This window comes from Strix uralensis, chromosome 1 (genome assembly GCF_047716275.1).
Source record: "Strix uralensis isolate ZFMK-TIS-50842 chromosome 1, bStrUra1, whole genome shotgun sequence".
NCBI classification, from domain to species: Eukaryota; Metazoa; Chordata; class Aves; order Strigiformes; family Strigidae; genus Strix; species Strix uralensis.
In genome coordinates, this window is record NC_133972.1 from 136,773,154 (window position 1) to 136,798,162 (window position 25,009).

Below are 25,009 nucleotides of genomic sequence, written 5' to 3' on the forward strand. Positions count from 1 at the left end.
TGTTTTGCATGGGAGCATCACTTGAAGTGACCCGAAAGAAATTCTATCATCAACCACCCAGTCAAAGCCCAGATAATTAGTCAGGGAACCATGTTGGATGCATGATATGCACAGAGTAGGAAACAAAACAGTCCTTGACAAGGTCTCTGAAGATGCTGAATATTTCAGAAGCTACAGAGCAATGGCCTCATAAGGAACAGAGGATGGCCTTGCAGCTCAGAATCTAAACAGGCACACACACAGAGACATGTGCACAATGTGACCCTTCTTTAGGAAAATAAAGTTGCATCATGAAATGAAAATATGTTGATAAGAAATTAGGAACTGGCAATGAGAAACTGGAAAGTTCTTTGTCTTGGTTACTGCTTTATGATTCAGCAGCTGGAAAAGATTGATGACTTGGGTGCTTGGCCTTTTTCTTTTGGTTCTGCTATTTTAATTGATATGAGTCAGAAAGTCCCTAGACATAGGTCCTCATTTAAAGAAAATAAATTAAAAAAAAGATTATAAGCAATGTTCTTTTAAAGCAAATGCAGTTGTTAAATGAAAACATTGTGATGGTTAGTTACAATTTATTTACAGACTTACTGAAGACATCCATATGTCACATCAGATGTCAGTTAAAATGGTCAATATGCTGTCTTGAAACAGTCGGTGCCTAGACACTTAACACTGTCACTCCAGTCATGCTTGTTGCTGCAAAGTATTTAGATCTATCAGTAGAAGCAAGCAGTGTTGTTCTGGTCTGCTACAGTTGACATGTCCTGCTTTGCTTTCAGCCATATGGATGCCACTGTTGGTCCCTGGATTCCTCTGGTTTGGCTTAGGGTGAGTCTATGTTATTGCATTAGTTCAGTTCAGGAGCTGGCATTTGAATTACATCCCTCACATTTTGGTTCACTTTGCTGGGTGATCTTGGGTAATGTGAGCTGAATTCCTTTCAGATCTAGTCAGACTGGAAGATGTTCTGCAGGAGTGCTTTTAACACCTACATCCACAAATGGATGTCTTGCCCACAGGACCAGGCTAGAGCTGGCTTGAAGCAAAACATACAAATCCTGCCAGACCAGCATGGGTAGTGTGGATGCTGAGTCCTGACCATCAGCTGTTTTCCTCTTTGTGCATGTGCTTTTCTTGCACTGCGTTACTTGCTAAGATAGACATCAGAACAAAAACCACAGCAAGGACGGATGCAAGCACCTGGAGCCTGCCTTTTCTCTTGACTTCAGGTGCAGCCTCATAAGTAGTTGCTCGTGAAAGTGTAACACACCTCTAAAATGACTCTCCCTGCAAACGGAAGTCTCATTTTTCATCTTTTTCTCAGTTTCTTGCCTGTCACTTGAATTCCCTCAGTATTTCTTCTCTCTGTGCTTTCAAACCACTTTTCCGTCCCCTCACTTCTTGTTTGCTACCATCTCTTTCCTAGAACATTGCTCCCAGCCATAAGGTCTCAGTCTCAAGAGGTCATATCTCTGCCCCAGAGGTGCAATCTGTCTTTTAAAACTCTTTAAAAAAAAGCTTTTGAAAATAGCTGTTTTTAAAGCTCTTTCCCGGTAGAATCTCTTCCAATGCTTCACTACCCTTCCACTATTTTTTTTAACTTTCCTGTCTCCTCTCCTCCAGTGTTTAACCTGAACCTTTCCTGTGCTCATTTTAAGCTCGTTAGGACTTGTCCTATCCATAGCTGACTGAAGAGACAATCTCCTTCTCTTTGTAGTAGTCTTCCAATGTAACAGCTATCCCTTAAGTGAGTTTTTTTCCACCTGTACTAGCTTGTCCATCCCACCTCCCCGTAAGTCATATTTTCTAGACTACTTTGCATTCTCATTACTGTTTCCTAGACCTCTTGGGTGGGTCCACATCTTTCCTAGGTATTCAGACACGAACAGAGTAAAGTAGAAGCATTTTTTTGAGTTCAGCAGATTATGCTCAGGCTTTGCACGCCAACACTTGGGTTTTTTAATTTTATATTGCATAACAATGTTTGTCTTTCTTACAACAGAATGATATTTGTCTCTTGTGACTTGCTGTAGTCTGCTGTCTTGTTGTTTCCCATTCTGTATTTCTATATTTGATGTTTCCTGTGTGTGGGCAGTATCTCGTACATAACATGCTACATTTCACTCCGTCCTTCCAGATCACTACTCTGTCCTGACGATGATATATTTAACCTTTGTTTCTCACATCCTAAACTAATATTCATTCTTCCTGCATCTGTAGTCTGATTGTTAAAATATCTCGAGGCAGTGTCAGAGCCTTACTAAAGGAAAGATGTGACATCTGTGGTTTCTTTCCAACTTATCTGGAAGGCCTGTCAAAGGAAGTTAGCAATGTGATTTAACAAATCTCTTTTGGCTACTAGTTAAGATTATCTTCCAGGTGCTGCTAATTAATTTGTTCTGGATTGTTTTCTCCAGAAATTTGAAGTTAAATTGACTCATTGGGTCTCTAATATTCTTACCTGTTGTTTTTTGTTGCTTTGTTTTGTTTACTTTTTGTTTTTTTTCCATCCTGGACACACTTTCATTCACATTCTCTCTCTCTCTGTCTCCTTCCCCCTGAAATCTTACCTGTCATTGCTATTATTTATGCTAATCACTGCTTGCATTTGACCCTCTCTGGTGAAGACTGATACCCTAAACATGGTAGCCTTCTGGATGTCATCTCTCATCAGTTTTTCTCTGTGTTGACTGGGGCAGCAAGGTTTTTCTTGCTCTTGATCTGTAAACATATTGATAATAAGGATTGTTTTTTATTGGTAACCAGTTTTTTTTTTAATTTGCATTATAATTCTATCTTAACCATGCTGATTCTCATACCTGTGTACTTATGCAGATTTTATACTTATTGCTAGCAATTTGACTGTGTTTTCACATTCTGTGCCTGTCTTGACAAATAAGTCTTGTGCTACAACTTCTGCTGTTTATTTTTACAGGGCACAAGCACAGATTATCTTCTTGTATTGTTTTGTGGAAGAACTGCTGCTGTGTCTCTCCTCTTAGTAGTGTCTCTTGTGAAGTCTCCTCTCTACCTGAGTGGGTTCACGTTTGTCTTCATTACTTTTATGAGCTCCCTCTCCTCCGATTTTTCATGAGGTTTAGTCAACTTGTCTTCTGAACTGGTTGCTCACCATTTGTCTAGAAACAAATCTAAATGATCTGCTGCCTTCTGTATTTTCTCCATTTTTTTAATTAAAAAATTGCTAGTGTTGAAATAAAAGAAGCGTGAGTCTAAATAACAATAAAGCTTTGTGTCAATTCATGGGCCTTTGCTCCTTACATCATGTGGCTATCAAGATACCACGTGTTGTTAGATTACCATTTCAGGCTCTTCTGTATTATTTCCAAGTTGCTAGCTGTTTGATACGTAGATTTGAGATATCAAACAAATAACCCTGGTGCTGCTAGATATTTTTTAATGGGTTTGTTCTTGTTTAAACTGATTAGCCCTGTTAGTCCAAATGGCTTGTTCTTGCAACATTTCAGACTCTGCTGACCGCCTACCACACGTCTGTCGTTGTGCACAGTGCCAGTGGATCTACCATAGTGGGAAACATCAATTTAAAAAATAAAGAGAGGGCGTGCTTTCAGATTTACAGAATCACAGAATGGTTTGGGTTGGGGGGGAGGGGCACAGACACATTAAAGATCATCTAGTCTAACCTCATCTCCATTTCTGGTCTGTAACCTGAGCCCATCCATGGTTAGTCCAGATTTCGTGCTACAAGTTGTTGGGACTGTACAAAGGTCAGATGCTGGATCCAAACTCTTCCAGCCATGGATTTATTTCCACCGCTTGTTACAGCAATGAAAGTAAAAATTTTTAACAGAACCACTGCATCAGAGAGAACAGTTGTGTGACTTGATTGACCTTGGCAATTAACTGTAAATGCCTCCCCTTGCTGTTTTGAAAGGGGAATGCTGTACTGCGTTCTGGTCCTGAGAGAGAACTGAGCCTTTGCACATTCACTCTTGATAACACCAATGATGCTAAAAGCTTACCATTTAGTTTTTTCAAATCCAAGGTGAGTGAAAAAGGCAGAAAGTGTGCTTCCACCCTGCTATGGGAAGTCATTCCATGCAGCATGTCCTTTGAATTAAAGCTGCAACATGCTGATGCTCTTTCGAAAGAAAGGGATCTGGTTGTCCTGACCAGCTCTTAAGACCGAGGTCAGCTGATTTTGAAACTCTGAAGGATTACCATGATAAGCATGATAAGAGGGGTGTGTGCAGTAATACATACCTATATGTATAAATTTACGTAGTTATCTTGGTCATTGGCAGCCACTAGGCACCTGAAGCTGCATCAAGTCCACATTATGCTAGATGTCTTGCATGAAGCTAATAAAGATGACCTCTTTTCCAAAGAACTGTGCTCTGGGTTTTATTCCTAGATGGTGAGATAAGACAAGTCACAGCTGCAGCGTGAAAACGATCCTGAACAGACTGGGTGATAGGTGGCATTCATGTGTGGGGAGAGGAGCAAAAGAGGGCTGTGAGCAAAGAGCTGTGCCTCTTGAGGGTTGAAACCCTGTGGGTTTCCGCTGGTGAGGCTGTGTTACAGAGAATAGGGAAGTGAAGAGGCAGGATGTAACATGGTAGACAGATATTATCCTCCCAGTGAAGGTAAATGAAAAAGATGATACAACAAAAATGGGAAGGTGGTTTTTTTTTCATTGACTACTATTTGATTTTAGTGTTTGTCTAGTGTGTGCAACTGCCTGCAACCTTTTTTCTGATGGAGGTGCCCAAAATAAAACACTATTTAGGCTTTAATATAATAATTAAGTAGGCAAAGATCTGCCAGTTTGTCCTGATTGCAAAATGCTTTTTTAGGCTTCTGTCTCCTTTTCTCCCACTTGCACTAACATCTCCAGCCCAATAAGGCTTACTGTGATTTTGATGATAATTTATTTGCAGCCCTTTCTATCCTGTACCTAATTAAAGATTAGATTTAGCAAACTAATTCACTGAGCATATTGACACTTGGACCCAGATACTCCTAGGGAGCTCTGATCTTCCTGGGGTTGGTGAGTGGTCTTCCAGACATTTGTATGTAGACTGGAGGTTCTGCTGTTGCTCTACGCAGATGAGCAGTCAGTGTTACCTGGCACTAGAGAATTAGGGCTGGGGTGCTTTTAGAAGAAGGTAAGAAGTAGCCTATTTTCTCCTAGCTGAGTAAAAAGGCTGTCCTTTGTAGTAATCTTCCTCCACTGTGGGATAATGAATAAGACACGCTGGGAGTTTGGAAAACTCAAGATCTCTTCCTTGTTCTACTAGAAAAACTTTCCATGTGCCTTGGTTGAATCTTTGAGTCTGTGTTGCAGGCACTTTTTTATTGCTGTTTTCACGTTTTACAGCATAGCAGGTCTTAATTTTGTTGTTCATTGGAAGCTGAATAGTCTTGGCCAAGAATATGCCACTACTGGCAAAGAAAATACTACTTAATCTATTTATTGGGATTCAGACCTTGGTTTATTTATTTATTCTCCTAGCCAATATCTGGGATTTTGTTTGTTTCTTTCTTTAATCTGACTTCCTTCCACATTTGTGATACACTCTGTGACAACATACTGCAGAATTAACCACAGACCAGTGTCAGACCTATTTTCCTTTTAAGGCTCTTCAGTAAATTAACTGCTTAACTTTTCAGGTCTGGGCAGATTATCTAGCAGTATTTGAAGACTTTTGAAATGTAAGACAAATTCCATGATTTATGTGTTCAGAAGATACTGACTAGTATTCTCTGAAATAACTTTTTATTAGTACCCAATTTACTCCTTCGTAGCAAATTTCTCCCCCCCATATACTTCGGTGGTTTGTTGGGGTTTTTTTGCCTTACAAAAGAAAATCTCCATATAATTTTGTTTGTCTTAAAGTAAAGGAGTGGGAGTTCTGCATGTTTTCCTCTCCCTTTACCCATACACTACAGGAAGTCATGGCCTCTGCTCTCAACTTTCCTGGACATGCAATAAAACAAAACTTTATATATTCCCATGTAAATTAAATAACTAATCCCACCATCTTCCTGTTTTCACGCTCCCACAATTCTAGCATCCACACAGGTATAGTTTGACTCTATACCAGCCCATCATGGTAGGCATGTTAATGCTTTCAAGTTTGCATTTATGTGAAATGTCCAAAATGTCTTTCTCTTTGGTGTTAGCTTAGTGTTTTATTTGTTCTCTTTTTGTCTCCCTCAATCACTGGTCCTTTTGTTAGTTGATAGAAACTCTACTGTCAGTCCATTATCCCATAAAAGTGCTAAGCTGCTCTGGTTTGTGTTACTTGAGACATCCTTCTCATAAACCAGATTTTAAAATGTGCTGGTTTAACTGTGCAGGTTCACAATGAATGCGTATGAATATGTATATGAAAAGCTTTACCGAGGAATTATGCACATAGGAACGCTGGAGCCAGGAGTCAGCAATATAAACAACCATCTTGCTTGCTCTGACTTTAAAAGAATTACATAAAAATGTGTTTTTATCCTCAGTACTTCCTCATCTGTCTTATCAAAATTAGGCTTTATTCTCATAAGAGTGAGAAACAAACAGTGCTTGTATTTTCCGATTTTGAAGACACTTCTGAAGCAATCAGTGGAGACACATGGGTGAAGGAATGAAAATATCCACAATGACCCTGACTCTGTTTTAATGGCAGTACGTGGTGAGGACCTCTTGGCCGGACATCTGCCCGCCACCCCGGGCTCCCTAGGGGAGGTGACCGCACCAGCAGTGCAGGCGTTCTCTGCTGTTCTGGTGTACTAACGACTGCGTGTGGGTAGGCATAAATTGGTGGCAAACAAAAAAAATGAGCAGCGTAGGCCTGGGAGAACCGCAGTTATATAAAGGTGAATGATGAAACATTACTTCTGAAGTGGGTATTTTGAAGGGCTGTTACTGCAACATTTTTTATATAAATGAAAGGTACATTTGAATCGGAAGCAATTTGGTGTAGAAACCTGCTAGTGACTCATCCCAAACCTGAGGGGGAACAGAGCTAGTGCAGCACAGAGACATTTTTGAGGACTTGCATGGTATCTGCTTCAGACTGAAGTTAAATTTTTATCAGTTAATCCAAGAGTGGACGATATTAGCACCCTCCTCCAACACCACTCCTATTATCATCCGTTAGCATGGTGCATATTCCAGTTTGGGTATCCTCATCGCCATTGCAATTGCATCAGGTAGATGCCATTACCAGCTAGTTTCCTGAATATTGTACAGATTCTGCACAGCTCATTTTACTACCAATGCAGTAACGATGTATTTATCAAGTGCTTCAGTTCATGAGATGTACAACATGTTGAATTCTCATGGCTTTACAAGATTCTTTATCTTCTTTCTAGAGCAAAATTTTTTCTTTGCTTAATTCAAAGATTTATAAAAACATTTAATGAATCAAGTTGACACAAAGATTGCCATGTAATTAGAAAACTTTGGCATTTTGCTCTTTTGTGTTTTTATGCAAGCTTAAAATTGCGCTGTCATCTACAAAAATTAATTTGTACCGCATTGTTGGAGAAAACTGTAGTTGGAATAAGATTTGATCTCATGCCTTATAGAAGGAAGACAGAGTAGCTTGGATGTGTGTGCAGGAACATTTTCATATGAAACATCTGACTAATTTGAACAATGATTGCAAGAAAATACCATGTCTTTCATATAATCTGGCTCTTACTGTCCCTTTAAAATGGCTGTATGTATATCAAAGCTAAATGTCAACAGATACAATTTTGTGATAACTTCTCCTACTTAGTATTCATGTTTCATGCTGTAATTTACAATATCTTTCCTTGTTCCCTGTGGGCCTTACCACCCAACACTGTAATAGCTAACATCAAAAAATTGCTGACCTGAAAGATTAAATACAGCCATGTTCCTTTTTAAAACTGCATAATGGAACAGTGATCTTGAGCTAATATCAAGATTAGAGGGATTTATTTAATTGTTGCTTATGCTTCATACTCAGATTTACAATATTCCATTAACTGGCTTCTGCTAGATTGCTGTATTATAAAAAGAAAGATATGTTAAAGAAAAAATCAGTTGAGTCTGAAAGTTGATAATCTGTCCTCTGTCCCTGCTTGTTCTTGGACATCCTGTGTTGTGTTGGTTTTACCTGGTATAAGAGGACAGGATGTATCTATATATAAATCTATTGCTAAAACTCACTTAATATTTCAGACCCACATACACACTTAACACACTGACCCACAGCTCCCAGGATTGAAAATGAGAGTAATTGTGCTTGGAGAACAAAAACCAGACTCTGTAGCTGGTAAATGGAAATACATCTTCTCTGTGGGTTGGGAATAGGTTGGGCATCTGGCAAACATGAGGAAATGGCTAAATAAACAAGTAAAGTAAGGACAGCAAATAATAAACTGTTACAACATTTTGCTTAAATATCTGTCCTTTTTGGATTATGTGACACAGCTTCTTGCTTTGGTAGTGGAGTTTTTTAATTGTTCCTACCTTTTTTCTACTTCAAGTTGGTGTGTAGCAGTGCTGTAGTGGAATTCATGTGTCTTTTGACATAAACTTTTTGTTAGAAGTAGTAATAGAATAGCAAACACACATCTGGTCTATTCTGTAGATCTTAGGCTGCCTTTCAAATGCTGATATTTTGGAAAAAGGCTGTGAGCCTTTTGGGGGGGGACACAAACACCCCAAACCAACTCCCTTGTTTATTGTCATTTGAATAGAATACCAGTAAATAGCTTGGAAATGCAAATATGGTGCTTGTGTTCTTGCTCATCTCTACAGTTTGAGGAAGAACTCTTGCCATTCTGAGTAGACCCCACCTACACAGCATTGTGTGCCAGAGCACTTGTTTACCAAAGCACGTTTGTTCACCCCAGCCTGTATTTGCAATTCTAGTAGAATGTGCTGTAGCTGGGATTCAGGAGGCTGAATTAAGAAACATCCATACAGAATTACTACTTAGCTTTTTTTTCTTTTATATTTAGCTTAGCTTTGGTATACCTTCCAGCACAAGCTGCTCAGAGCTCTTGCAAACTCAGATACTTGACCTGTTTTATAGAACTGTATTTATAAACCGAACTCCAGAGTCTTTGTGAAGAGCAATATGCAGGTCTTACAGTACTATCAGTTGGGAGGTTTTTTAACAACTTATACTTTATAAGCCATATTGGATAACTTCAGCTTCACAGTGTTTAACAGTGCAGTAATTTGTTACTGTGTTGTATGCATGTCTGCTGAAACTAGTCCTGGAACGTGTTGGCATATACCAATAAGCTGTATATTTGACATGTCAAGCACATACATTGCTATGTATCTATAAAGCAGCCAGTTATCTTTGTCCTTTCATTATATATGTATTCATCCTTGTAGGACTTGGTGATAAGTCAGGTCCAGTGAACTTCTTTTTCCTCATATTCTTGGAACCCATGTAAACCTTCCATGCTTCCATGTAAGCAAGCGGAGGTGGCTTGAGGTAGTATCTCAGATAACTGGAAACTAAGGTAAACTAGGCTGTTGAGAGTTTAGCATTGATAGTATTATTCTGCTTCTGGTAGCTGAACTAGTTTGTGGAGATTTCGCTTGGGTACCTGCTCTAGACTGCACACTTGCAGTGAGTGAGAGTAGGTGCCAGGCAAAACGAGATCTGGGCCCAGTGGGCAAAGAATACTGGTATATGACTGTGTGCCCTCAGTTAGTGGTACTTCTCCTACTGACATGGCTGTAGTTGGATGACATCTCCTGGTGGAACCTTGCCAGCTATTGCGCAGGTAAGTGAACAGGATGTAAACAGCAGGGTTTGGGTCAGAAGTGAGCTTTGTCAGACAGTTCGTGTGCACTTCACCATTGACTTTAAATGCCTTGTGTGGCAAGTAATTTTTAGAAACTAATTTTACGTTGTTTGCTTTATAACAAAATACATTGTTCAACTTGCCCTAATTGAAAAAAGCACTCCAAAATGACTGATATGGCAATAATAATACATTTTGGTGTATGCATGAGGGAAATAAAGAACTTGAGGAGGATGAAGTGAGGAAAATAGAGATGCATGTTTTGAAAATGCAGATATATTTCACTGCCTGATACTGCTTTTTTGTCTTGAAATTCTATCACGCACTTATTCGGTTTCTACCAAAAATTGCTTGCCTATATCAAGGGGAAAGGGAGGCATCCTTAGGCAAAGTCTCCGGTACTGTGTGAGCAATGAGGACTATGCTTGGACAGAGGTGGGATCTGTAAAACGTGCCATACATATAATTTTCTCCAGAGATGCCTCCTCTGTTCTGCCTGGAGGTGGTACCAGGACAGAACCTGAACAGTTTGCATTTGTTTTGGAGCTCTGGATACCCAGCGGGCAAGTAAGAGTTACCATTCAGTCCAGACTGTACATGTTAGGAAGTCCCATATAGATCTGCTGAATGTTCAGGGCGCAGGTACTGCTTCTAGGAAGGACCTAAGGTATGTGCTGTAGCATTGACCAGTGTAAATGTCAATGTACTGTAAGACAGAGGTGCCACTTGAACTCTTTCTTTGTGGAACTTTTCCATGTGACTGAGAGTATTCTTGCCCAGAGAAACTCTCAGCTGTTGGCTTCATCATCCCAGTGTGTAAATATGTTGCTAAATAGACTGAAAGCTTAATGTATTTTTAGCAAAAAAATATAATTGCTCTGAAGAGCAGTAGCAGGGATTCTTCATTTTCAAGGTATGCAACAACATACTTGGCATACAAGTTCCCCTAGGTAGAGGTAAACTCGCCTCTATCTTTCAGCTTTATCTGTTTTTCCTTAATTCCTTGTGACACTGCTGCTTTTGGCACAACTCTTGCTTGTGTACTAGCGTTCATCTTTAGTATATACTTCAGTTGATTTAAAACAGTTTTCTTCTTAGCTTCTGTGAAGAATTTCTTTGATGTGGTGCTGCGGTCACTCATCTGGTTCATGTTATGCATACTCTGTGATGTTTGTGAAATGATGCAATTTATTACAATTTCTCTATAGTTTTCCATTATTTTGGTTTGTGATGTTTGCTATGCTAAGTGTGAGTCCATGTAGTGTTGTTGCAGATCCTGGTTTTGATCTTCGCCAGCCTCTGTGCTCCAGGACATTCTTCCTGTAATACATGGATCGTCCTCTTTGCGTCTGACATGCTGGAAAACTGAATGTTGTTCAGTGCTGGGAAGCCTGCTTTTACTTGCCAAGTTCTTATGCTTTGTCAAGAGATAATACTGAATCTGTCAGTTGTACTTGTTTAGGTGGGTTGCGGTAGTTTTGGGTGGGTTGATTGGTTTGTTTGGGAGAAGGGGCTGAAGTGTATGTTCACAGAAAATTGGTCTTTTAAGTATTCATTTCATTCCTCCAAACTGAAAGACTGTCTCTGTAATCTGAAGACATTTTGTAGTTGATCTAGTGTACAAAAAGAAAGTGGGGAAAAAAACTTTTCCCCTGTGCAGCTCATGTAAAACTGAATCATTATTCAGACTCCTCTAATAAACACAGGCACGCAACTATGAAAATGAGTTAAATGAAAGCTATTAATACGCATACATGCATTAAGTTACAAAACCAGCTTTGGTAAAGAACAGTTACCTGGTGACACTGTTGCTTGCACGTGCACTGTGAGGTTTAAATCTTGTCCAGCTGGCATTTCTTCCACAGTTTTAACTCCCAGGCTTTCAGGTAGATCACTTTCCCACTGAAGGGCTTATTTTATTTGATTTTGTCCTTGGTAGCCTGTGTTTTCTGGTAATCTTATGTGTCATGGGAGTCTATCAGAAGACTGTTTTCTCCAGTACCTGACTCTTGGGTGTCACACTTTGTAGTGCTGAATAACTGTTCCCAACTGGCCCATTCCAAGCCGCTACAAAGTCCTGTCCCTAAGCAGGCAGTGGGGTATGAGCATGGATTAATTAGCCTCCAAACAAGAGGCTGGGAAACAGTGTGAAAGTAATTGATGGAAAAGGGTGGATGCATATCTGTCTTCATACATTTTATGGGGTCTTTGTGGCTGACAGAATCCCAAACGTTAGACAATATTTGCCCAGGGTTGCTGTGCCTGCGTCATTGTGAGGGCCCTCCATTGCAACCTGAGGCTTTCCAAAGGGTGATGTCCTTACACTGCTCAATGCTGTGTAGCTGGACACAACCTACTTGGAGTTGGGTTCTTTGATTAAAACAATTGGTATATGCAAATTAACTAAATGGCCATCAGTTGTTTCCTGAGTGAAGTCTAAGTTTAGGGCTTTATAGGCTAAGGGATAACTAATTATTTAAAAGATTGCTTCATATCTATTGCAGTGTCACGTTAATGGTTTTGAGGGGTTTAAACAGGCATGCATTTGGAGTTGCTGGTATACGAGATACTGTCACAAATGATTTTTTGATTGCAAACACCATCTCATCTTACTGTCCAAACCTGATGGCTATTAATGGGCTGTTCTGGGGCAAGGAGGTTGTGTTGTTCCCGAGCATGAAGAGTAGGATAGAAAGCTTGGTGTTAAAAGTGATAGGCTAAGATACTCCTCTGGAGAAGCAGGAACTGAAATGGAAAGCTGTGGTGTTGGTGTTTGAAGCTGATAGTGAGGTGATGATTTTGAGGTGTTACTCAATTGTCCCACTGTGTTTTAGCGTAACTAAAAATATTGGACTCTGCTTGTCAAGTGGTTTGGGCTGTGCTTGTTGTGTGAATATCTGAATATATGCTAAAGTATCGCAGAATATACATATGGAACAGTGTTCACTGTCAAAGCTCCTGGCTATGTTTAAACAAGTTGTCTGCATTCCTGCTTGTCTTTGTCTTACAGTTTTTTATACTGTATTTTTGTCTGTATCATTCTCTTGATGTTGTAAGATTAGACTTCTGATCTTTGGTCAGGGACAAGGTTTTCATACTAATTTAAGAATGTTTTCAGTAAAACCAGAATTTAGTAGTTCAGATTATTGCTATTTGTTCATACTGGACTTGGAAAAACTTGTTAAAGGTACCCTGCATTTCTGTGACCTCTTACATTTGTAATGGGTTGAGATGGGCCCTTCATTTCTCTTCCCTTTTTTCTTCTTTTCCACCCCCATCATCCAGTCACTGGTATTCTTCAGCAAAGACTTTTAAGTAGTTGGGATGACAGCACAATACGTGGATTTGTAACATTCTTTAGAAGCGAAGTACTGCAAAGCAGTGGAAACGAGATTCTCTGTGTGTATTACTTGCCCAGGAAGCATAAATGGGGAATGCAGGGGAGTTCCTGGGGGCAAAAATGTCAGAGCGAATGCTGACCTTTAACTTTGTTTAAAAGGCAAATTGAGTTCCATGTGTTTCTGTGTGTGCTATGCAGTTAACCACCAGGTATCCACATTGATGGAATATTAGCTTTTAAAAGCTCATCAAGCAAATCTGTAAATTAGGATTTATTTAAATTTGAGGACCTTAACAGTGTTTGGCACAGTAGGATGCACTAGACAGATGAACATGCTGTGGAATTAATTCGGGCAAATTACAATTTAAAGATACATACCACACTAATTACTAAAGACTGAGCACAGCTCCAGCATAGTGAGAGGAACTGGATAAAATTAACTGGTTGACAGACCAGTCTTCAGGGAGTTTTTAACTGTGAGGAAGGACAAATAGCCGCTCTTTAGTCAAAGGCTTAGGGCTTAGTCTGTGTGGCCAGGTAGACAGAGTTAAATTATCTCTAGGCCAGGGTCATCTCCTCAGCTTTCCTGGGTTGAGGCCCTTCTACTTACTGTAAATCAGTCCAGTGGCTCCATTCAACTGATTTGATGACAAGTGAATGATTAACTGAAAACCATCAACCAGACAGAAGATGAACACTGCTAAACAACTGTAGACTAAAATAACTCTTGAATAGATTACCTGATTAAATTATTTGCTAGTAGGTTATTCTAACTGACTGAAGTTCAAAAGCATTCTGCTCTGGGGTTCACAACAAGAAGTGCTAACAAAGTTTCTTCAAAACCTCTCTGTGAATGTAAGGCAAATACCTTGCCCCATCTGAACAAGCAAGAGAAGGCTGTTGCTACAATGCAGAGTCCCTGGATCTAGCAGTGCCTCCCCAAAAATACAAAACGCCAAAATCAGGAAAGGGCAGGTTAGCATGGGAAAATTCCTCATTTCTTCCTGCGCGAACTCTACTGAAATGGAAGCTTGTGATCCAGTTGACTTGTAGCTTGTGTGTTCACAGTTACAACACGCTAATCCGAACACTGACGTATTTTAAATGATGCCAGGCTGCTTCTCTGGTTTGTTTTTGCAGAGTGCTTGGATGACTGTCAGTGTCTCACACATGAGTGTAGTATTATGCAGGATACTTGGGCAGCAGGAGCGTTCAGAAACAGGATCTCCTGAATCGCTACTTGCCAGATACTTGCCAATACCTGCGACTGTTGAAATGAGCATTGTCATGTCTCGTCAGGCCCAAATACAAGTCTTGTGAAGACACGCTTGTAGAACATGGGGCTTCTCCATAATCAATAGAACAATTTCCTGATGAAAACTTGTGGGGTTTTGGGGACACTGAGGTGTTAAACAGTGGAATGGGCTACGGATAGTTGAAATCCCAAGAATCATTTCAGGTATTTATATAGAGCAAGCTTAAATGGCTTTTAACTCATCCTGAGTGTTACCAGTCGCATTTGATATTCTTTGCCTCTTAAGCCTTGTCTGAATGATGAACATAGACATTTAGAGACCATACCAGATCCTCAGTGAACAGGAGGTTTTAATTTAATGGGTGTGGTCTGTTCTGTTAAACTGGATCTATGCTAACTCCTGGCTGTCTTGCACTTTTAGATCTGGTTAACAAAATGAAGTGGAAGCTATATTGCCATTGAAGGAGCTTTTTTCTGGAATTTGTATTTTTAGAACTGTTTTATGGCCTCAGTCTGCTCAGGAAAAACTTACCAAGTTACACTTTGTTTTAAGAGGTCTAGCTGAATTTTAACTGGGGTATTAAAACTTACCCTCTAATTTCAGAGGGTGCAGAAATAGTTCCCTAAATAGTGCTAGATATTGTACAAACCTGCTTCACTTTTCGGCGTTATTCCTTCTGCACATAGAGAAGCTTTCATTACAGCAGCTGGTTGGTTTAATGACGGCCTTGCCGGTGGGTTGTGGGCACCCCTAAACGCACCGAAGAGTTAAACTGAAAACCCTCTTGTGCGCAGTTTTTAAAAATTATTATTTTTGTCAGAGCGGCAGCTTGGTCGCTGCTGATTTTTCAGGCGGTTCTGTAGGGAGCCGCCCAGCAGAAAAGTGAGCACCCCCGGCGGGGGGGGGCGGCTGAGACCTCGCGGCGGGGACGGGCAAAAGTGGGAACTTGTAATTAAACAAACAAACAAAAAAAGGTTTTGGAAAAAAAAAGAGGGTGGGGGGAAAACTCTCCTCCCGGTCCCGGCCCACAGCGCGGGTGAAGGGGGGCTGCGGGCCCCCCGGTCAGCCGGTGGAGGGCCGGGCCGCAGCCTGGCGCCGCGGGGGCGGAGGGGCGCGGGAGGGCGGCCGCGGCCGGGCGCTGGCCCCGCGGGCGCGTCCGTGGGCGGGCGGGGCGGTTGGCTCGCTCGCCGCCACTCGCGGGCTCGGCCCCAGCGCTCGTTTTCCCGCGGAGGAAGTTATTGGGGGTTAATACTTGTCTGGCTCCTTCCCGCCCCCCCCGGAGCGGCGGCCGCGCGGGCGGGGGCCGCGTGCGCGGCCGCTGCGGTGAGGCGCGGGGGCCCGCCGCCAGCCCTGCCCTTCCCGCCGGGAGCCCTTCCCGCCGGGAGCCCTTCCCGCCGCCGCCGCTCCGAGGTGGAGCCGCCTGTTCGCCGTTCTCCGCCGCTGGGGCCGCGTGTGCGTTAGCCTGCGGGTTCCGGGGGGCGGGCGCGGGTCAGCGGGACGCCGCCGCGCAGGCGATGGCCGAGCGGGGGCAGCTGCGCCGCGCCGCCGCCGGACCGCGAATGTGAGAAATCTGTAACTTCCTCGGGATCGGGGAGCCGAGGAAGAGCTGTCGGGGCGAAAGCGAGCGGCTTGGTTCCCGAGCCGCGCGGAGTGCGGCAGAGGCAGCGGTCCCGCCTGTGCGGTAGGTCGGTGCGGGCCCGCGGTCCTTCGGGCCCTTCCCCGCCGGTCGTCGGGGCAGGGCTGTGCCCGGGGGCGGTATCCGCACGGATTGCTCCGCTTTCTCCGGGCCGTTTGCAGCTAATGCCTACCCGGTGTTTTGGAGGAGCGCAGTGAACCCGAGGGAGAATACCACTGAGGTCTTGTCCTGAAAAACTAAAGCTGTTTAGGCAATGCTGTCTTGCAGGGTTTCAGGTACCCTTAAGGAATTTAATTTTGTGGAGGTTAATTAAAAGGCAGTTGTAAAGTATTTGAGGCTAAAGCTGTTTTGACAGCTCGTCTTTTTTTAATATTTAGGTGAATTTTCCTCCTCTAGCAGCTCTTAAAGGTGTAACTGTTCTGCTTGTAGATGTGCAGTATGGAATGTTCATTTTTTATTCCCTTTAAACTTCAGTTACGTTTTTGTGCTGGAACTGCATTTAGTTTCAACACAGTAATGTCACTTGAATGCCGTTATGGTTCTTCCAGTTATTTGGCACTGAAGTTTTCTGTGAATGTCCCTTGCTGCAGTATTCTTGTTGCTAAGTTTGGGGTTTTTTTATACCTCCTTTCCAACATATATTGTTTTTATAGACTTATGCAGAATTACTTTGTATTTTTAAAGGCTGCTGTTATTCCATTTTGGGTTCTCTTAATGTGGGTATTGTGTCAGTCTCTCTAAATACAGTTCTGGGTGTGTTGGGTTTTTTTGGGTTTGTTTTTTTTTTTGTCGTCACCTGCACATCAGTCTATTCAATGACTGTAATATGAACTAATGATAAAAAAGGAATGTGTCTATGAAGGAGTGTTTTCCTGAAGGCTTTAAGGTACTTTAGGTTTCAGGAAAAATTGTTTCAAGCTTTTGGAAAGCATTTTGGAAAGTTCACTGTTAATGTTGTCAAGGTAGACTCCATGCGTGGTATTTCTAATAACTTAAAGCTGGAGAACTGGCCTAATTTTTGTCAGAAATACAGCGTGTTTAACTTGCACATGTCAGTGAGAAGTACTGGTTGTTTTAACAACCTTGATTAATTTTAAAGCTGAAGAAGGAGTCACTAGTGGTTACGTGATGATGATGAATTGTGTTAAAATTGCTTTCCAACCTTAATTCCCACCTTTGGTTGTAAATTACAGCCTCACCACATCTGACAGTATTGCACCAAATTCTGCTATACATGCATAAACAGCTGCTCTCTGAATCCTTATAGAGTTGAAACACCTTCTTATTCTCTATGCAGCACTGAAATATGTGAGAGGTCAATGTATGCTCTTACCTGCAGGAGTTTGTCCTTGAAGAGTGGACATAAAATACTAACTGTAGTTGCACTGATGTAACATGAGGAATCAGGTGGTGGTGAACTGGTCGTGCGATTTGGGTATTGCCAGAGGCTCTTTCTCTTGCCTTTTATATTCTAATATTTAAATTGTTACCTTTTCATTATCCAACAGCTTTATAGTTCTAGGCAGCTGTGAATTCTGTAGAGCACAGTCTTCAAAAGTGTGTTTTCTGGATTGTGAACTGTAGCTTGGATTTACATATTTCCTTATTTTAGAATCCAGATATATTCTGTTACATAGATTTTACCCTTTTGCCAATTACAGTATATAAAATCCAGAAACTTTCTCCATGTTCGGTACATTAGCAGTAGCATCAATCTTAAATAGATGAGAATTCTTCTGTGTTTATGTAGTGAAACAGAGGGAGAACTTTTGTTGAGGATCATGTAGAAAAATGGGCAGTATAGCTGGAATTGAAATTTGGGGTTCTCTCACTTAATTCTCATTAAGAGGGGCAAAATGAGGCTGGGATTATTTGCTTTGTGTTTACTGAAGTCTGACTGCCCTCTTATGTAGAACTGACTATGTTGCAAGTGGCTGGTATCAACTGTAAGACCTCTTGAAAATAGCTCACTCACAGTGCTGTTACTAGAACTTTTGATCTGTGCTACCCCTAGGCATCGACATTTAACTTTAATTTGACCCGGCATGTAGGAAGGCTGAGGAATCACGCCAAGAAATTTGCAGGTAGCAAGTGTAATGCAAACTTGATTTTGTTTTGTTTTGGTTTTTTGGTGCTGTGCTGTTTGTATGTCATACTGTCCGAGGCACATGGTAACCTTCCCAGATACTGTGGACACAGGCTAAAGATGAAATTATTATGGACCAGTGTTCAGGATTAAAAGACAGCTTCCTCTTACTGACAGTATTTGTTCTTCAGGCCCGTTTTATTACTCAGGGTTTGCTTACCACAGCAAAGAACCTATATTCTGTCATGTAATAAACATGAATGCAGATAGATCCAGTCCAAGCCATGGATCTTGTTATATGCCAGTTAGAGTAATTTATTGGAGCTTATTTGGGGAGGTGGGGCAGAAGGGATGTTCTTGGGTGTAGTAGACTCATGGGAAGGAAATGTCTGACTGACTTCTCTAAAGTAAATTTGACAGAGATAAAACAAGAGGAGTTACTTCTTTTTCTTCGTTGAGTTTTCACTTTACCTGCTATTCTTTTCTACAAGCAGAAAGAATCAGTTGGACTTTGCCCACATTGCTGCAGAGTGGCGATTTGCTTTCCGTAGTGGCACTGCTAGAGATTTAAGAAAATGGAATGTAGTGGGTGGGTGTGTAAACAGGGAGCAGGCTTTTTCCTTTATACTAATGGCTAAATTATTAATTCTCCTCTCAAATTGTAGTGGGAAGGGAATGTGGAGATATAAGCAAAGGATTGGCCAGAGTATTTTGTTTAGTGCTCTCCTTTTTCTTCAGCGGGAATATTTCTACAGGTCTACACTGGTGTTTAGTGTTCCTGTATTAAAAATCATATGTATGTGGTACTTGAAAGGATGGTCTATGTGAAACCTGTTTTCTTCAGAACCTCGTTATTCAATGGCTTCTGGCCATCCATCTCACTTTACAGATTATCAATCTGTGTTTTGCTGTTGACTCTCTCTCCTCACACTGTATTTGTGTTACATTGGATTCTGAAATTCTTGTCTCCCATTTCCTGCATGTCAGCTGCTTGTCTGGCAACAAGAGAGTGGGACTCTGTTTCATCATACAGCAGCTGAGAAAAAGTTGACTTTCTGGGCTTTTTCAAAGATTGTGTAATGTCCAGTGATATGTTGAGTCATTACCAGGGTATTTGTGGAGAAGACTGAGGAAGTGATGAAAAGTATGCCAAAGATTATACTTTCTCTACGAGGAAGGAGGGCAATGTTTATAGCAAATAATAGGACTGTTTACTGGATCTTTCTTTCTTTTTCTGCACATGCAGGTTCCTTCTGTAATTGGAATCACACTCAGGTGGGATTTTCAGCAGGTGGTTTTACCAGTGACTCAGTCCTAGAATAAGTCTTTCTAGCTGGATGATTAGTGTATGGGGAAATAAATGCCTGTTCTTTTCCAATGGGTGAGTATGGATCCTGGTGATTCTTCCAAGTGTGCTTGCAGGGAAGCTCTGGGGTTTTTGACTGTTCTTGTCTCTGCTTCCCTTGTGTATTACTCGGAGAGCTGGAGTGAGTATGATAGCTGATTTGCACTGGCCTTGGAGGCATTTAAGGCAATTTGGCTACATCTGGAGAGGCAACAAGTGAGGACACAGCTTCCTAATCTAGTTTTGAACAGTCTTGGCAGAGATTGACTTGTAAGCACCCAGAACAAGGGTCTTTGGTTATACAATGGTATCATCTTCAGGCCATTATCATTTAAAAAAGAAAAAATGTTTCAGTACAGAATAAAATAATCTGACTAAACTTCATAAACCTTTTCCAATATAGTTCAAGCCTAGCTTATGTAGAAAGGGGTAAAAGGAGTTCACTACGTATCACTAAGCTACCTAATGTTTGCCTGTTGCATGTAGCTATTATGAAGTTGCACAAAATATTTTATGGTAAGGCATGCAGAAAATTCTTTATTTGAGGGTATAGTAGATCTATAGCTGTTCTTATAGTGTCAGGGTTCTGTTATTGCCATGCTCTTCACCAGAGGCAAGGGTCAGCCTGAAATTTGACATTGTTGTGGCTTCCTGCAGGAAATGGTGAAAATACTGCTTGCTTTTGGACAGCCACCATGGAGAGAATAGATAGTGTAGCTGTTGATAGGCTTGAAACTTTGCCAGGGGGATGCGTGACTTCTGTTCTGTAACACATTTGTCTGTGCCTTCCCCTGTTCCAGGCCTGGATACTGTAGCAACTTAAAAGTTTTGGCTCTTTCTGGGCAACAATCCGTCTCGGTGTTAACCTGTCTTGCATTATCTACATGCTCTTTCACTAGTACCCAAGTATGACTTACGGAGATTTATTTTGCTACCTGGTTTTCTAAAGTTCCTTTTCCTTTCTGCCCGTTATCAAAGTTGAGGCCAGAGGCTACCTTTTCTTAATTACAGGAAAAGCTATAACCAGTGGCAGAGACTTCTCAACTGACAGTGTCTGTTAAATTCACTTATATCTGGCAACCCTCAAGACACTGCAGTTTGCACTTTTGAAGCTGTGGATGAAAATACGTCTCTACTATTTTCTCTCTGTTATTACGTCATGTAGTTACCACAGCACTAGTGTTTTTACCTGCTACTAAAACTACATCTGTGTTCCTAAACTACAGCATGGCAAAGATTAAGGCAAATCTATGCCTATTTCTGCAGTCAGACCTACAGTTCAAATATAAGAAGCTCTCAAGCTGATAGGCTCATGGCAAATAGAAATTGAAAGAAAGCTCTGATCTTCTGGAGCTTAGTGGCAAACTGAAAATGTGTTTCTTCCAAGTTTGTCAGTTCAGCTTAGTGTTGGTGACCCAGGCACAACTCAGAGGAGATGCCTCAGGGAAGGAAAAGAATCACAGCCAGTGATCTTCCAGGCAGCTTGAAGAAAGACATACGAACATTGCAGTTTCAGCTTCAGATGATTTATTCTTCTCCCCAGTAAGATGAATAAACTCTTCCTGAATTAATCTGGGTGACACTTCCTCCTTTTGTTTTCCATAGATCTTTCAGCTTCAGATCTGGAATAAAGATCAGTCTTCCAAGTGATATTCTTTAGACTACAGTTTTTAATCCATACTGCTTGTCTGGTATGTAAAACTGTGACCACCAAGAATGAGAAAATGAAAGGGTAGGGAGAAGTACAGCCTATACTGTGAGAATGAGTCCAAGCATGTTAGGATATCTCTGTAGGATGTAACGAATGTCTTTTTTCAAGAGGAGAAAGACGGTGAGTGATATTAGTCAGGGAACACCTAATCCGTTTTAAGGCTTTGCTTGTTTTTCTGTGATGAGCAGGAAGACAGATAAACACAGGGACTTATGCTCAGTTCCTGGCGCTGGACCTGAAATGGCTAAAGATTGACATAAGTGCTCAGTAAAGTCTAAGCTTAGTGAAACACTTACTGAAAGTAGTGCCTGTTGACAATTTTAGTGGACCTCTTACCGTGGAGAACAGCACAGTTAACCTTTAGATCTTAATTTTAGTGTGTGGCAGCGGGTGAAGAACAGTCTTAATCCCACGCCAGAATAAAATTGTGGAAAGTGGGAACTGTGCCTTGTTGTAATAAGGCTTTTAACAGTGGCTTGCCAAAGGAAGAGAGAAACCAATTTGAAACTCAAAGTCTGCGTAACTGGCTTGGATGAGCTGTGTTATAGTCAAATAAAGGTGGAGGGGGGGAGCTTAACCCTGCCCAACCCTGTAATTACCTAATCAGTGAAGTGGGGAACAATCAAATTAAAGTAGAGGCAGATGTAACTAAAAATAATACCCTGAATGTGTTGCAGTATGGATGATCTGTCACTTAGCTGTGATTGCAGGGGTTTCAAACACTCTTTTTTTTTTTTTTTGTCACTGGATAAATCTTTGAAAATCACTTACTTTTAAATGGCTACAGGAGGAATAATAATATTAAGCTTGAACCAGAGAGATGATCTGACTCTGAGAGCAAGAAAAATAGTCAGTTGACTGACTGAGACTAGTTGGGTATCAAGAACAAATCTTTTCACTGGATTCCAGGGGCTTTGGCCTTCATGCCAACATAAATATGGGTGTCTCTAATAGGAGAATTGCATTGGATTAGTTTATGCTTTTTGGAAATTTATGATTTGAAATACAAAGTTCACTTTTATACTTCCCTGTTTTAAGAAAATAGGGAGTTAAATGTTGAACTGGGCACTCCTTTTTCCTCCGGGTGTTTTGAAGAGAACTGAGGTCTCCTCTCTAAAAAATTTTTCTCATGTTTGTAAGTTGGTCAGACACCTAATGTTCTAAAAACTGAGCTGGAACGCTTCAGATGGCTGTGCAGGCCTGAACAGAGGGTTGTAGCTACGTAGCATTAATTTTGGCTTCTCTTAGGCATTGCTGAAGTTCCTGTTGTTTGCATTGGGGTCCAGTAAACAGTTTGCTTGTGCTCAGGGCAGGTGTGGACAATACTGTCCCTCAGTGAGTGAAGAGGCATCTAATTAATGCTAAACTCTCTCTGCCTTTTTGGTGGCTTTGTCCTTTCTATTGTCTTGTGCCCCTCTCAAGTTCTGCAAATAAGCTAACTGTTCTCCTGAAGGGAATGGACAACCTTATTGTTCTGCTAAACACAAAGTATACCAAGTACGAGGAAAGAGGGGGCAGAGAAGATAGATACTCAGAGATGCATGATGCCACCCGTGTCCCTCTCTAAAATTCACATGAAAAATTATTTTTTCTCAGGACATCGTTCATCTCTGGTGTGATAATTAAATACACTCAGCATGTTCTGACAAATCTGAAATGCCCTCTGGTGCAGACTCATGCAGTTGAAAACCTTTGGTTTTGAAATAAACTGTTCTGAATGTGCATGTTAGTGGCTTTTCTCAGATGTCTGATACCAGGTTGTCATCTGTAATTCTTTGTTCCTTCAAAGTATTGTCTGTAGTGGGCCCAAATCTGCTTCCAGTATGTCTACACAACTCAGTGATTTTTTTGGGTCAACTTATATCCTTGGAGAATGTGAGTGGTTTCAGTGAAACAACAAAGGACCACAAGCATGAAACAGTTTGCAAAATTGTCATGATTGTGGCTGTATATACATATTAAAGTGCATTTCCTGCCAGTGAAAGTTCTTGTCACACAGGTTTTAGTGCTGTGAGTTAAGCCGTACTTAATTTTTCTTTTATGTTCGCTTTAAGATTACATGATGGAATTCACATTTTCTCAAGAAAAGCTGCGTATCTTGGATCAATACCGTTGAAGATATCTTCTGACTGCGACACCCGAAGCAGAGTCCTATAACAAATTTGTCAAAAGAACATACACAATGGATCTCAAAGAAAGCTGCCCAAGTGTTAGCATTCCCAGCTCTGATGAACACAGAGAGAAGAAAAAAAGATTTACTGTAAGTATGTAAGAGTGTGACCACTGTAGGCAAATGCGTAGGCTGTTAGTGCCTAGAAGTGCTACTTTGTTTTTTTTACCAGGAAGCTTGGTATTATTTTCAACAGGTTTATGGAAATCTGTTCACTTGCTCTTGTGAGTACTGGCCATAGTCCAGTGTGAGAAGTTGTGAATGTTTTACAGTGTTTAACTGTGGTGCTTTCTGCAAAAAGAATTTGGCTTTACAGATTTCTGATATTTTTACCCCCAAATAGCAGCATTTTCTCATAGAAAATACATGAGTGTCCAAAAGCATGGATAATATTTTGGTACTAAATCAAATTAAGATTTTTCATCCTATATAATTTTTCATGAAAACATTTGTTTTGTAAAGGAGTAAATTGTGGTTTTGTGTTTGGTGGGGCATTTTTTTGTTTAAATGGCTAGTTCTTTCATAGATATCCTATTTTATAAATTTTTTTTGTGTAAAAGGAAAAAAATTAGTATAAAACATCAAATTTTTGAAAGACCTTTTTTCTGTCTTCCTTCCTGTTTTCTGGTTCTAATGCCTACAAGTTTTTCCTATCCTATTCCCATTTCCACTCCTTGTCATTCCCCTCCCTCTTCCTTTTTTGGCCTTCCAATTTGACTTGCTTTCTGGAAGTCAGGTCTTCCCACTGTGGGAAAATGCTTTGCATTGCATACTGAAAAATGAAGTAGTGTGGCATGGATTTTTGTTTTGCTTATATGTATGCTACGATATAAAGACAGCATCATAATACTTCCTTTAAAAAGCTCAAACTATTTCATTGCTCTTGTGCAACTTCCTCTAAGCTTTTTTTTTTTTTTGAGTGAATTAGTCACTCTTCAGATGTGGAATGCAAACACCCTTAGACTGAGTTGCTGTCTGAAGAATACAACAAAACAAAGATTTGCTTTGAGTTCTATATCTGCCTTTCGTCTTCACCTCCCTTCCTTGGAGAAGAATAATGCTGTTTGATTCTACAGGTGAATGAAGATGTAATTTGGGGAAGGAGTGTGCTGGTAAAGGCAACAAGCAAAAGAGAACTTTGTAATACTTTAAACTGCTTCATGCATGTGAAACTCAAATGAGCAGGAAAAACTTCATGAAAGTCTAAACTTGAGCAAAACAGATTTGTTTTATTGCCTCAGAGCTGGCAGTTCTGCTGTTAAAATGTGCCGGTGTGGTACATCTTAGTGTTGTGATTTCCAGGTCATTTTACCTAAAGATCTTTGTGACACCCTTAGAAACTAAAAGACACTTTCTTTGGGCATGCCCTTTAGAAAGCTGTACAAGTAAGAGTGGGAAACTTCAGAAACGGGATTGGGGAGTAGGAAAAGGAATCCAACCCAGCTTGCACTGCGTGGAGTTACACTTTGTCTTGGTGGCTTCTGCTTTCTGCATCAGGGAATAATTAGCAGCTTGACAAGAACTGCTTTTCACAACCAAGATTTTGAGTATTATCGCATATATTTTAGGATTTGATAACAGAAGTGAGGGTCAGACTAAACTTCATGGTAGGAACTGTGAATGTGTCAGTGCTTTTACTGTGTCTCCTCTTCTGTAGCTGTGTTGTAATGACTGGAGCCCATCAGTAC

At 40.9% G+C, this 25,009-nt stretch overlaps 1 protein-coding gene across 7 annotated transcripts in view; it reads left to right on the top strand.

Annotated features, from left to right (window-relative positions):
* SGK3 (serum/glucocorticoid regulated kinase family member 3) overlaps positions 1-25,009 on the top strand; it is a 64,584-nt gene that overhangs the window by 11,805 nt on the left and 27,770 nt on the right. For 2 of the 7 annotated variants that reach the window (XM_074882377.1, XM_074882428.1), the window contains exon 2: positions 23,206-23,411. In XM_074882377.1, the coding sequence (XP_074738478.1) occupies positions 23,334-23,411 (78 nt within the window). In that variant the 5' untranslated portion in view covers positions 23,206-23,333. Of the gene's footprint in view, positions 1-779; positions 829-15,698; positions 16,055-16,264; positions 16,285-18,774; positions 19,477-19,500; positions 21,132-23,205; positions 23,412-25,009 lie in introns of those variants that run through there. The other 5 variants (XM_074882412.1, XM_074882387.1, XM_074882419.1 and 2 more) reach the window with 5 other exon arrangements.